The 13,710-nt window shown below is 48.4% G+C and overlaps 2 protein-coding genes across 4 annotated transcripts in view; one reads left to right on the top strand and one right to left on the bottom strand.

The window, feature by feature from the left end:
- rasgrf2b (Ras protein-specific guanine nucleotide-releasing factor 2b) overlaps positions 1-13,710 on the bottom strand; it is a 465,843-nt gene that overhangs the window by 305,176 nt on the left and 146,957 nt on the right. The window lies entirely within an intron of this gene.
- Positions 5,941-6,307, top strand: LOC140429926 (ATPase inhibitor, mitochondrial-like). The gene has a single exon (XM_072517525.1). The coding sequence runs from the start codon at positions 5,941-5,943 to the stop codon at positions 6,178-6,180; it is 240 nt and encodes a 79-aa protein (XP_072373626.1). The 3' UTR covers positions 6,181-6,307.

Genomic DNA, 13,710 nt, shown 5'->3' with positions numbered 1-13,710 from the left:
AAGGCCTTTCCCGGCCCAAGGTAAAATTGCTGACAGGTCAGGATGGGCAGGAGCCCAGGGGCAAACCCATCCGTTCTATTTCACTCTTATCCCAACCTACAGATCTGCCCACGTAAAATTCAGGCTCACGTTTCAGCCTCGTAAAGGTGGCCTTGCCCAGTTTTAAAATTGTACTCTTGGTCATATTTATGCTTTTCCGTAACTGCTCTAAATCTAACTGAATTATGATCACTACCAGTAACATGTCCTTTCACTGATAAGCCTTTCCACCTGCCCAGCTTCATTCCCTAACACTAAGTCCAAAACTGCCCCTTCTCCTGCTGGGCTACCTACTGATTAGAAGTTCTCCAAAATATATTTTGATGATTCTCTGCCCTATGTATATTTTACACTGAATTTCTCACTATCAATATCAGGTAGTTCAAATCCTCTCCCATTGCTGCCTTTTTGTTTTGAGCAAGTCCAAGCAGTCACTGGATCTCTGCTGCATCAGTTCATTTCCAAAGCCGCTTTAATTTTGACTGGATCTCCACAAGGTACTATTCAATTAGCAATGCTTCCAATGAAAGGAAGTTCTTGCCTATGACTTTTCATTTTGTCAATGTTTAACACTATACCATGATCATTGGGTCAATCTCTAGGTGTGGATTTAATTCTTAGACAGACATAACTCTTGTTTGTTAATACTACATCTAAACAGGTTGCAGAGGAGGCAAATTGCTCCTAGGCATAATTCCAACCTCTCTCTCAAGGGTCTAACACATGATTGACTAGTGTCAGTGGTATATCACCATCTACATCATTTATGAGCATATCCCATTGGTTAACCCCTTGTATTATACATTCCCCAAGTATGCTATCCTACTTTTAACAACAACATGAAACTAGTATTTACAATACCTTTCTGTAACTCCCTTTTTTTACAATGACAGCTTCTATTCAATTCCAACTCTTTCCCTCCCAAATCACAATGCTGGAGGATTCAATCTCCCACATTATTCTCAGCCCTTAGGGGAGATGTCATGGAGAGATGGGAATTTATTCTGCGTCTGGTAGGGTATCATCACCAGCAAAATAGGTCATTTTGTCAGCATAACTGGAGAGCTGAGCGAAGGTTTCAGGAAGACTGAACTGCAAGGACAATGAAGACTTGAGAACAAAAAGCTGATCCAAAGGATAAGGCTCAATAGAATCAATCTTTGGGCCCTCTTAGACCAAAACAGATGAACTCAGGGTACCCTTAGAAATGTGTTGGTCCCTCGAAGGACTTTGGGAAGAAGCTTCAGATGAAGAACGATCTTTAGCTTTAGGAAAGATTATCACAACTATATCCTCCACTGCAGTGTCAAAGACTAAAAAGGCATTGAAGATTTGGGCCGGGATTCCCCCCTACCTGGCGGGGCGGGGGGCCCCGGTGGGATGGAGTGGCGGGAACCACTCCGGCGTCGGGCCGCCCCAAAGGTGCGGATCTCCGCAAAGGTGGGAAAAGGACTTTGGCGCCACCCCAGCCGGGGCCGAAAGGACTTTGCCGGCCGGCGTGGGCCCCGATCGCGGACCAGGCCACTGTGGGGGCACCCCCCCGGGGCCAGATCGCCCTGTGCTCCCCCCCCCAGGATCCCGGAGCCCGCCCGTGCCACTTAGTCCTGCTGGTAAGAAAGGTGCTTTGATTCTCGCCAGCGGGACAGGCATTCCAGCAGCGGGACTCCGGCCCATCACAGGCCGGAGAATCGCCGGGGGGAGCCCGCCGACCGGCGCGGCACGATTCCCACCCCCGCCGAATATCCGGTGCCGGAGAATTCGGCAACTGGCGGGGCCAGGATTCACGCCAGCCCCCGGCGATTCTCCGACCAGGCGGGGGGGGGTGGGGGGGGGGGGGGGGGTCAGAGAATCCTGCCCCTGAGATTTCAATGAGCTGAGACGACAAAGGATAAAAATACCCAATTTCCAGTAAGGCTGTCTGGAAAAGAATGATTTTTCGGGAGAATCGTAGAATCATAGAGTTTACAGTGCAGTGGGAGGCCATTCAGCCCATCGAGTCTGCACCGGCTCTTGGAAAGAGCACCCTACCCAAGCCCACACCTCCACCCTATCCCCATAAACCAGTAACCCACCTTAACTAAGGGCAATTTAGCATGGCAAATCCACCTAACCTGCACATCTTTGGACTGGGGGAGGAAATGCAGACACGGGGAGAACATGCAGACTCCGCACAGATAGTGACCCAAGCCGGGAATCGAACCCGGGACCCTGGAGCTGTAAAGCAACAGCTAACCACTGTGCTACCATCTCATAGGCCGTGGCACTTCTCTCTGTATGAGGTATCTCCACTATGGGCTATGAGAATGATTACTAAGAATATGAAGACTAAACATCCTCATTTACTGTAAAAAGAGAAATTTTCTATAGACAATCAACTCTGGGACTAGGCTACTGTACAGGATTCTACAGCGTCAGAAGTGCTAACGTTTCTGCGACAGCTTCTGTGCTGACTTCCAGAAGGCATTCAGCTGAGACTGAAGTATGGGTGCCAATCGACTTTCACCCTGGGAAGATTCCAGCTCTTTAACAGCGCAATCCTCTCTGGACCCTAATGTCAACTCAGGCAAAGCATTCTCTCTGGGAAGCCCTTTATGGTCATCAGGAGCTAAAGCAGGCAAAAATCAGTAAATTCAGTAGAACTAAAATCAGGATGCTGCTCAGCTGATTCTTCTAAAAAGACAATAGAAACTTCATAAGGTGCATCCATCAACAGGAAAGCTGAATCCTTCTCTAGAGCCTCAACATCCAAGAGATCGCTCAGTACTGCAAGGATTCTTCCTTATCACTCTCAAGGCAGAACCAATTTCGGTCCGGTAGGTCTTCATGGGGATGCTCACCGTGTGCTGCAGTCCCTCCTGTATCCTCCACCTCTGGCCTTACTTAGCGAACAACTGAGAGATTCATAGCTTCCTTGGAACTGCCCTGGGTCTAGTGGATGGTGTCTCTGTGAAAGAAAGGAACTTACTGATGCGTGTATAAACTTCATCAGCTTCTGAAGGCTGAATTACCACAGCTTCTACATAAAAGGTTGAAGGTTGTTGCATGAAAGCATGTGAATCATTGAAATAATAGGCATCGTCTGTTTTTTCTAAGATTCCTAGAATTTTACCAACATTGTCACTCAACAAAGATATACGCTGATTGTGAAGTTGATTGTAGAGCTGTCGATCTCCATCGCTGGTAGCAGCAATAATCCTGCCCTTGATTGGAAGGTCTCTGCCGCCAGGACCTTTAACTTGATGTCTGATGGATAAAGGATCATTGGCTGAAGCCAGTGGAGGTGATCTACTAATATGTTAACAGCCGTTCCAGTATCAATTTCAAAAGAAGTATCGAAGACTTGAATTTGTGCCGTAACTGACCGATCGTCTAGATTAAGACTATTACCTCCCATAGGAACTCCATTGTGTTGTTATTTTCTGAGTTTGCCATTTCTTGGAAAGAATATGTTTCATAAATACTTGATGGTCTGTGACTTCGACTAAAACGTCTGGATTTGTAGAAACGCTTGACATGTCCAGTTTTGCCACACTGGAAATATTCCAAACCCCCTTCGAGGCAGTGGTCTATGCTGGGTTTTTGCACCATGATGTAGATATTTCAAAGTGATTGATGGCATGGAGTTTCCTGGCTTTCGGATTGTTTGGCAGATTTTCTTATAGGTGGGGCCATTGCTGATGGGCCTACACAATCTACAGAGTCATGTGAAGCCTCAGTGTCACCACGAATTATAGGCATGCCTAAGCATGGCTTGTCTCACATACTGGACCGCTTGATCCAATTGGTCTGCAGAAATTTGGGAGTGTTTCTCGTCCCAAACCCCACCAATATGCAATCCAGAATAGCATGTCCTTGAGTAGCCCTTACCCATAAGAACAAACCAGGAAATATAAGCTCATTAGGAATAATTCAACTGATTCCCCAATTAATTGTGAGCGCTGGTTAAAATCTGTCCTTTTGATTGCTAAATAATGTTTTGGGATAAAATAGATGTTAAAGACTTTAATAATTGAATCAAAATCTGTGGTGGACTTCTGCATACACTGCTACTGGTCCTACTGCATAAAGAAAAGAACCTTTTCTTTGTTCTTTGTTCTTTGTAACCAACTTGGAGTTTTGGCTCTTTTTTATGAAGACCTAATGCTGTTCAGTACCAGAGAAAATGGCATTTCCATATCTCCCACTGCTTCCCTCTGCAAGCCCTTGAGGCGGTCATATGGGCAGAGCAAGGGCAGGGACTGCTCAATAGATATGGTCATCATTACCTCTCTCGAGCTGCTTTCAAATGTTTCTTCACTCTGTGGTTCCTTCGATAACACCGATGTGTCTTTTCTATTCATATCTCCATCACTGCCACCGTGTTCTGAGTTTGGGTCCTTCCGTCTTGGACTTTAGGCATAGGACTTTGTTCTTAAACTAAATATAAACATACTCTGGTATCTGCTTAACACTTGCTTATTAATACTACTTCTAAACAGGTTATAGAGTAGGCACGTAGCTCTTAGGCATAATTCCAACCTCTCTCTAGGGAAAGAGAGAAAGTGAGAGAGGGAGTCTAACACATGACTGACGAGCGTCATCGGTACATTATCATCTACGTCATATATTAGCATATCCCAGCTGTCAGCCTCTGATATTGCATGATGTATTGCCCCGAGTTGTTATAAAGATTATTAACATTTTACTAATGTATATATACATAACAAGCTAATTTTGCTGTTTACTGGATCACACAGAGGATAGAGAAAAAGATACAGTAGATTGCATCTACAGCAATCGTGCAGCACACGTTGCATTTACCAACATTACAGCAAAAAGGTGGAACATTCTCAACGTGAATTCTCAATTGTGGGAAATCATGAGCAAATTCTCAGCGAAAGGTTCAGTGCAGAGTTCAAATACCGAATCAAATTTCATAGCTCACCAAGGAAGCTTGAAGGAACATGATTTGATGGGCAAAGTAAGTATTTTAAATACATTCTAACTATACAAGGGAAAGAGTAATACATGCATACCACTACCATTCACAAATGGAAGAATATGACTTATATTTAAAGGCAATGACCCTGGAATTATGTTGTGGATACTAATGTACAAACACTTAATGCCTTTGGATAAATTTAATCTCCACTACTTTAGAAGAGCCAGATTGAAATAAATGAATCAAATGCCTTCTGTAAGTTTTGGAGAAAATAATTTTCAGCAAATGGACTAAATGGCGATGGCGTAGTGGCATTGTCACTGGACTAGTAATCCAGAGACCCAAGATAATTCTCTGGGGTCCTGGGTTCAAATCCCAGCAGGCCAGATGGTGGAATTTGTATTCAATAAAGAATCTGGAATTGAAAGTCCAATGATGATCATGAAACCATTGTTGATTGTTGTAAAAACCCATCAGGGAAGGAAATCTATCATCCTTACCTGGTCTGGCCTACATGTGATATCAGACTCTTAAATGCCCTCAGGGATGGGCAATAAGTGTTGTCCCAACCAGCAATGCCCACATCCCATGAATGAATAAACATTGGATCATTTAGATTTTAGGTCCTCGATAAATTCAAACTGATTTACGAGTTAAGTGATGAATATTTTAATAATAATTTAATTTAACTGTTAAATAATTTAATCTAATTTAATAATTAAATGTAATCATTTATTCATGACTAAATAATTTAGGGGCTAAAGTGGTTAAGTCACGTTAAGCATGTTTTTTATTTTGCATGTAACATATTTCTTCACAAATCATTTTATAACTTGGTGCCACTCTTGCTAAATATAAAGGGTGTAAAATTGGTCCATGCCCACAGTCCAAAATGTGCCAATTTTTATTTTCCATTGACTTGAAAAATATTGCAAGATTTTTAATTTCAACCCAAGGAAAAGCAACATTGAGACTAGGAAATGAGCTTCAGTGGTGGAGGAAGCATAAGAGAAGCTAGAGGTGCATTTGGCCGAAGACAGGCAGCAATTGAGGAGAAATACTTCAAGGAAAAGGAAAGTGAACAGATTGAAAACCTAAGGAAGCATCATCAAGAGGAGATTAATCATCATGAACAGGATATACATCGTTTACAGAGTGAGATTAAACGCCACAAAACTCAAATCAAGAAGCTGAAGCCCAATGGCTATGACAGTGACTAGGATTTCTAATGTTCCTCCCTACACAGCTTTGCATACCTCAATCATGGAATTAATGCTATTAGTGTCATTGTTCTTGGAGGTAAATTATGCATTATCAAATAAAAATACATTGTAAGTTCAAAAAAAATAGTATGAACTATAATCTTGTGATCTTCAGTGGAAAGAAGATTGAACCCAATGAATAGTAAGCAGCCAATTTTCTACAAGCCAGTTGCAGTCCGTTAGTGTAGACCAATTTCACCTCAAAATACATTTTCAAGGAAGGGAAATGCTGCAATATTATTTGATCCACAAGATGGAGTGCTCGCCAATCTAGTGCAGTATTTTCAACATCTCCATGGCTGGGTTGAATGGTGAGGGCAGGCTTCCTGCACCCCACCATAAATTTCAGAGGCGAATCTGCCTCCAAATATTGACTTTTATTTTTCAGGCCACGGTCCTTGCATTAGGATCAGGTGGACTTTGCACATATTCAGCTCTTTTAGAGCTGCCGGCTAATTGGAGACCAGCAGCTCTGTTGCACACCAGGCTGCTTAGATACTACCGGTATTGCAGGAGACACCGGGAAGGAGAGCAACCATGCATGTCCCTAAGTCCAGGTAAGTCTATGACCTCACCGAAGCCAGCTTGGTAGCCCTGGTGAAAGGGGTGGGGGACATGTTGTTCATGGCAGAGAAGAGGAGGCCACACGCAGGAGGCAAAAGTGTGGGAGGTGGCCTCCGATTGGCACAGGGAACCTATGCAGGAGGCACCCCAAATTCCCCAGTCCCCACCGTTCACTACCAGTGTCATGCAAGATTAAATCTGCCAGGCTGCATGTTGGATATAGGTCTCTCCCATGTCCTTGAAATCGGAGAGGTGGCAGAATAAGGCCTTTAATTGGGCATTAAGGGCATGACCTACCCAAATGAGAACAGAGTCCCATGACGAGTGCACTTAGCTGTGTGTTTCCCGACACTCGGAGCACCGAGAAACCCCATGCTATTGAACGGGACTCTGTTCCCATTTGGGTAGATTTAGGGACTTAGCGGGGAACATCCCAACGAGGCTGCACTCTGTCCCGTTTTCTGCATTGAGGAACTCGGCTTGCCAGACCCCACCAACACAATCCCTCAACACCCCACAAAGCCCCAACTCACCAAGAAGGGGGTCCTCGTGCCTCCACCAAAACCCAGCAGCCCCCTATACCTGCACAGCCAGACCCGATCCCCGCTGCGGGAAAAATGCCAGTCTGGTGTACTGATAGTGCCCCTGCCATCTGACAGTGCCACCTGGGAATCTTGGCAGTGCCAGGCTAGCATTGTCAGGGTGCCAGGCTGGCAGTGCCAAGGTGCCCAGCTGGCACCAGCAGCGCTCAGAGGGTAAGCACCTGGAGGCCTCGGTTCCCTTGGAGACTCCCATGATGCTGTTTCGTCTGGTCCCAATTTGTGAGGACCAGCACTGAACGGTGCTCTCCCAAGATCTCCAAGACGAACGGGTTAGATCCCAATGCCTTGGTTAGATCATGGGAGTGCATAGTACAGTACAGTGAGACTAGCTCGAATATGCAGATTTGCTAAAACGTTATCCACCCACAATGTGCGGAATTCACATTGCAACATAGATTATCATAGATTATCATAGAATCATAGAATTTACAGCGCAGAAGGAGGCCATTCGGCCCATCGAGTCTGCACCGGCTCTTGGAAAGAGCACCCTACCCAAGGTCAACATCTCCACCCTATCCCCACAACCCAGCAACCCCACCCAACACTAAGGGCAATTTTGGACACTAAGGGCAATTTATCACAGCCAATCCACCTAACCTGCACATCTTTGGACTGTGGGAGGAAACCGGAGCACCCGGAGGAAACCCACGCACACATGGGGAGGACATGCAGACTCCGCACAGACAGTGACCCAAGCCGGAATCGAACCTGGGACCCTGGAGCTGTGAAGCAATTGTGCTATCCACAATGCTACCGTGCTGCCCACGGTATCTCAGAAGGCGAGCCGGGTAGATCACATAAGATGGATCACCTGGTATCTATTGGCCGCGATGCCTTTCGGGCCTAGCGTGGCCATTCAAACTTGCCCTAATTGTCCACTTAAGAACCTCAGCTGGGCCATGGGTGAGCGGCCCAGTGGACACCTCCCTTGCTGCTGGTAAAATCATAGTGGGGGCAGGGCTGGTAGGCCCAGGAGTGGACATGCAGCCTTAACTTATGGGTCCACCCGTCTATTAAGCACAGGGCTAAATCGCTGGCTTTTAAAGCAGACCAAGGCAGGCCAGCAGCACGGTTCGATTCCCGTAACAACCTCCCCAAACAGGCGCCGGAATGTGGCGACTCGGGGCTTTTCACAGTAACTTCATTTGAAGCCTACTTGTGACAATAAGCGATTTTCATTTCATTTCATTTTCATTTTACTGCCTGTGAGTCGTCCATAAAACTCAGTCCCATTTGATAGAAGAATCCAAATAGCATTTGCACCCATGCAGCCTGCTCTATTTCCACTGGCAAAAAAATCTAGTTATGCTTAAAGTTATTTATAAAGTTACTGGGGACCAAATTCTTTTGCCAAGTACATCAGTACAATTTGTTCTATGTTCCATATTTCACCATGAACCATCGTTGGCATGCTCCACTTTATATGGTAGTAGCATACCACCCTTCTTAATGCTGCTAAAGAATGTGTTTGCCTTGTTGGGATGCAATGTCATTAATATCACTGTAACGTTCAGCGTTAGATGTCTGGCCATTAATTACGAAACAAAACAGGAACTCGTTTTAAACTATTTTGCTACGCTGTCAGTTTTTGAAGTATGCAGTCTTGTCTTTGAATTATCTGTCTATCCATGCAGAGCTAGGAAATGAGGGGCGAAATTCTCCTACCCGCCCCGCCACATTTATGCACCGACCGGCCGGCGGGAGTCTCCGTAACACCGGCCGGTCAATGGGGTTTCCCATTGTGGGGCAGCCCCACGCCGTCGGGAAACCCCCGGGTGCCGGTAAAACGGAGACTCCCGCCGGCGGAGAATGACGCCCAAGGTGTTTGTCCAGAAACTGTTAAAAATAAATCCTGGGGCCAGTGATTGCTAAGATCTTACTTTGCCATTCCAAGTGCAACAGGGAGGTTCTGCATTGACCTTGTCCTAAATCCTGGGGACGGTGCCCTTTTAGTACTTGCAGTGACCTGCACCTGAAGAGATGTAACAGAGTTGGTGCCTTTTTAAAAAATGTATTTTATTCCAGACGTATTCAAAAATACAAAACCATAAATAATCTGGGGAACATTCTCCCCAACTCATAATTTTACAGTCTGTACAAGTTTTTTTCCCTCTTTTCATCCCCCCTCTCTGCGACAAACAATTCCTCAATCATGGTCGTGAACAATCTCTACTGTGTCTCAAAGTCCCCCGCTGATCCCCTCAATTCAAACTTAATCTTCTCCAACTGGAGGAAGTCGTACAGGTCCCTCAGCCAGGCCGCCACCCTCAGCGACGTTGCTGATTGCCAGTCCAACAATATTCTTCACCGGGCAACCAGAGAGGCGAAGGTCACGACATCGACCTTCCTCCACCTGCTCCGGTATTTCTGATACCCAGAAAATTGCCCCACCATAGGGTCTGGCCCAGCCTCTAACCCCACAATCTTTGCTAGCATCCCGAACACCCCCCCCCCAGTATCGCTCCAACTTCTCACAGCCCCAAAACATATGCATGTGGTTTGCTGGTCCTCGCCAAACACTTCTCACACTCATCTGCCACCCCCTGGATGAACCCACTCATCCTCACTCAAGTCATGCTGTGTACTACTTTATTGTACCATTGCCACGTTGGCTGCCCAATAATAACCACCCAGATTCGGCAATGCCAGCCCTCCTCTATCTCTGCTACGCTCCAAGAACCCCCTCCTTACCCACGGGGTCTTGCTCGCCCACACAAATCCCGTAATGCTCCTGCTTACCCTCTTAAAAAAGGCCTTAGTAATCACAATTGGGAGGCATTGGAATACAAAAAGAAATCTCGGGAGGACCACCATTTTAACCAACTGTACCCTACCCGCCAGCGAGAGTGGCAACATGTCCCACCTTTTAAAATCCTCCTCCATCTGTTTCACCAATCGCGTCAAATTGAGTTTATGCAGTGCCCCCCAATTCCTAGCTACCTGAATCCCCAAATATCGAAAGCTCCTTTCCGCCCTCCTCAACGGTAGGTCCTCTATCCCTCTCCCCTGATCGGATGGATCACAAAGGGCTCATTCTTTCCCACATTGAGCTGATAGCCCGAAAAGTCTCCAAACTCCCATAGGATCTGAATTACCTCAACATTCCCCTCCATTGGATCCGTCACATGCAGCAACAGGTCGTCTGCATACAGCGACACTCGATGTTCCTCTCCCCCTCGAACCACCCCCTTCCATTTCCCCGACTCCCGTAACGCCATGGCCAAAGGTTCAATTGCTAATGCGAACAGCAGAGGGGACAGGGGCACCCCTGCCTCGTCCCTCGATACAGCCGGAAATACTCCGACCTCTGCCGGTTCGTGACCACACTCGCCGCCGGGGCTTTATACAGGAGCTTAACCCAACTGATAAACCCTCCCCCGAACCCAAACCTCCTCAACACTTCCCAGAGATACTCCCACTCTACCTGATCGAAGGCCTTCTCCGCGTCCATGGCTGCCACTATCTCCGCTTCTCCCTCCACCGATGGCATCATTATCACATTTAAGAGCCTTCGCACATTAGTGTTAACTGCCTACCCTTTACGAATCCCGTCTGGTCCTCGTGAATCACCCCCGGGACACAGTCCTCAATCCTCATGGCCAACATTTTTGCCAGCAACTTAGCATCTACATTAAGGAGCGAGATCGGTCTATATGACGCACATTGCAGGGGTCCTTATCCCGCTTTAAGATCAAAGAGATCGTCGCCTCCGACATTGTCGGGGGCAGGGTCCCCCTCTCCCTTGATTCATTGAAGGTCCTTACCAGCAACGGGTCTAACAGGTCTACATACTTCCTGTCGAACTCCACCGGGAACCCATCCGGCCCCGGGGCCTTCCCTGCCTGCATGCTCCCCAGTCCTTTAACCAGCTCCTCCACCCCAATTGGCGCCCCCAGACCAGCCACCTCCTGCACCTCCACCCTTGGGAACCTCAACTGATCCAATAATCGCCTCATCCCCTCTTTTCCCCCTCGGGGCTGGGACCGAAACAGTTCCTCGTAAAAAGCCTTAAAAGCCTCATTCACTTTCCCAGCACTCCGCACCGTAGTTCCCCTGCCATCTTTGACTCCACCTATTTCCCTCGCTGCCATCCTCTTACGGAGCTGGTGTGCCAGCATCCGGCTCGCCTTCTCCCCATATTCATATATCGCCCCCTGTGCCTTCCTCCACTGTGCCTCTGCCTTCCCTGTGGTCAACAGGTCGAACTCCGTCTGGAGACTTCGTCTCTCCCTGAGTAGTCCCTCATCCGGAGCCTCTGCATAGCTCCTGTCCACCCTTAAAATCTCCCCCACTAACCTCTCCCTTTCCCTGCCCTCGCTCTTCACCCTGTGAGCCCTGATGGAGATTAACTCTCCCCTGACCACCGCCTTCAGTGCCTCCCATACTACTTCCACCTGCACCTCCCCATTGTCGTAGCCTCCAGATATCTTTCAATACACCCCCGCACCCTCGCGCACACTTCCTCGTCTGCCAGCAGTCTCACATCCAACCTCCACAACGGGCGTTGGTCCCTCTCCTCCCCCAGCTCCAGCTCCACCCAGTGCGGGGCATGGTCTGAAATGGCTATGGCCGAATAGTCCGTTCCCTTCACTTTCGGGATCAGTGCCCTGCCCAAAACAAAAAAATCTATCCGGGAGTAGGCCTTATGTACGTGGGAGAAAAAAGAAAATTCTCTGGCCAAAGGTCTGGCAAATCTCCACGGATCTACTCCCCCCATCTGATCCATAAACCCGCTAAGCACCTTGGCCGCAGCCGGCCTCCTCCCCGTCCTAGACCTGGAACGATCTAATGCTGGGTCCAGCACCGTGTTAAAATCCCCACCCATTATCAATCTCCCTACCTCCAGGTCCGGAATACGCCCCAACATCCGTTTCATGAATCCAGCATCGTCCAAGTTTGGGGCATATACATTCACCAGTGCCACCTCCGTCCCCTGCAACCTACCACTCACCATCACGTATCGGCCTCCCTTGTCCGCTACTATGTTCTTGGGCTCACCCGCTTTCCCACCAGTATTGCCACCCCTCTATTCTTCGCATCCAGCCCTGAATGGAACACCTGTCCCACCCATCCCTTCCTTAACCTGACCTGATCTGCCACCTTCAGATGTGTCTCCTGAAGCACGGCCACGTCTGCCTTCAGTCCCTTTAGGTGCGTGAGCACTCGGGCCCTCTTAACCAGCCCATTTAGGCCTCTCACATTCCACGTGATCTGCCGGATTGGGGGGTTACCGCCCCCCCGACTAGCCATCTCCTATCTTAGGCCAGTCCCGTGCTCGCGCCTCCCACTCCCTCCAGTCCCCCAGGTGGGGAACCCCCGCCTCGACCACCTCTCCCATTTTCAGTTCCCCCACGGACAGTGCAGCAGCAACCCTAGAATCCCCCCCTCTCCCCCCCCCCACCCCCCCCACCCCCCCCCACCCCCACCCCCCACTAGATCCACATCTAGCACTTTTGCTCCCCTCATATTACCTCCGTGAGTCAGCTGACCTCTGCTGACCCCGGCTTCCCCCGCCTTCCCGTTGATCTCCCCCGTGTGGGAGTCTCTCCTCCTCCTTACTTTCCTCCATCCCCTCCTCCTTTTGCCGCGGGAAAAAGGCCCGCGCTTTCGTGAACCAGCCCCGCCCCCTGTGGCGCAGCTCCTGTTGCGGCCATCATCTCAGTTCCCTCATCCCCGAGTCTCACCTCCCTCCAGGACCGATGCCCACATTCCCATCATCATCATTTTGTCTACAGAAAAGAAAAAAGGAAATTTTAGGAATTTTACCCAGAACTTTACCCACATCGCCATCCATCATCCCACCCACAAAATATTCTTTACCCATATTTACAACCCCATATACAACCACATCCCCTCAGATCAAGTCCAGTTTTTCTGTCTGTATAAAGGTCCAAGCCTCTTCTGGCGTTTCAAAATAATGGTGTCAGTCCTGATAAGTGACCCACAGTCACGCAGGCTGCAGCATGCCGAACCTGACTCTTTTTCTATGCAACACTGCCTTGGCCCGGTTGAAGCCAGCTCTCCTCTTTGCCACCTCCGCTCTCCAATCCTGGTATACACGGATCACCGCGTTCTCCCATCTGCTGCTCCGCACCTTCTTGGCCCATCTCAGCACACTTTCTTTATCCACGAAGCGATGGAACCTTGCCACTATCGCCCTTGGCGGCCCATCTGCCTTGGGTCTCCTCGCCAGGACATGGTGAGCCCCTTCCAGCTCCAGGGGGGTCGGAGAGGCCTCCGCACCCATCAGCGAATGGAGCATCGTACTCACGTATGCCCCAGCATTAGCTCCCTCCACTCCTTCGGGAAGACCCAGAATCCG

This window comes from Scyliorhinus torazame, chromosome 9, assembly GCF_047496885.1.
Source record: "Scyliorhinus torazame isolate Kashiwa2021f chromosome 9, sScyTor2.1, whole genome shotgun sequence".
NCBI lineage: Eukaryota > Metazoa > Chordata > Chondrichthyes > Carcharhiniformes > Scyliorhinidae > Scyliorhinus > Scyliorhinus torazame.
This window is presented reverse-complemented; position numbering and strand designations above follow the sequence as displayed.

Bases quoted from the DNA above. Each gene is read 5' to 3' on its own strand.
- LOC140429926 (XM_072517525.1), top strand. From the start codon at position 5,941: ATGAGCTTCAGTGGTGGAGGAAGCATAAGAGAAGCTAGAGGTGCATTT.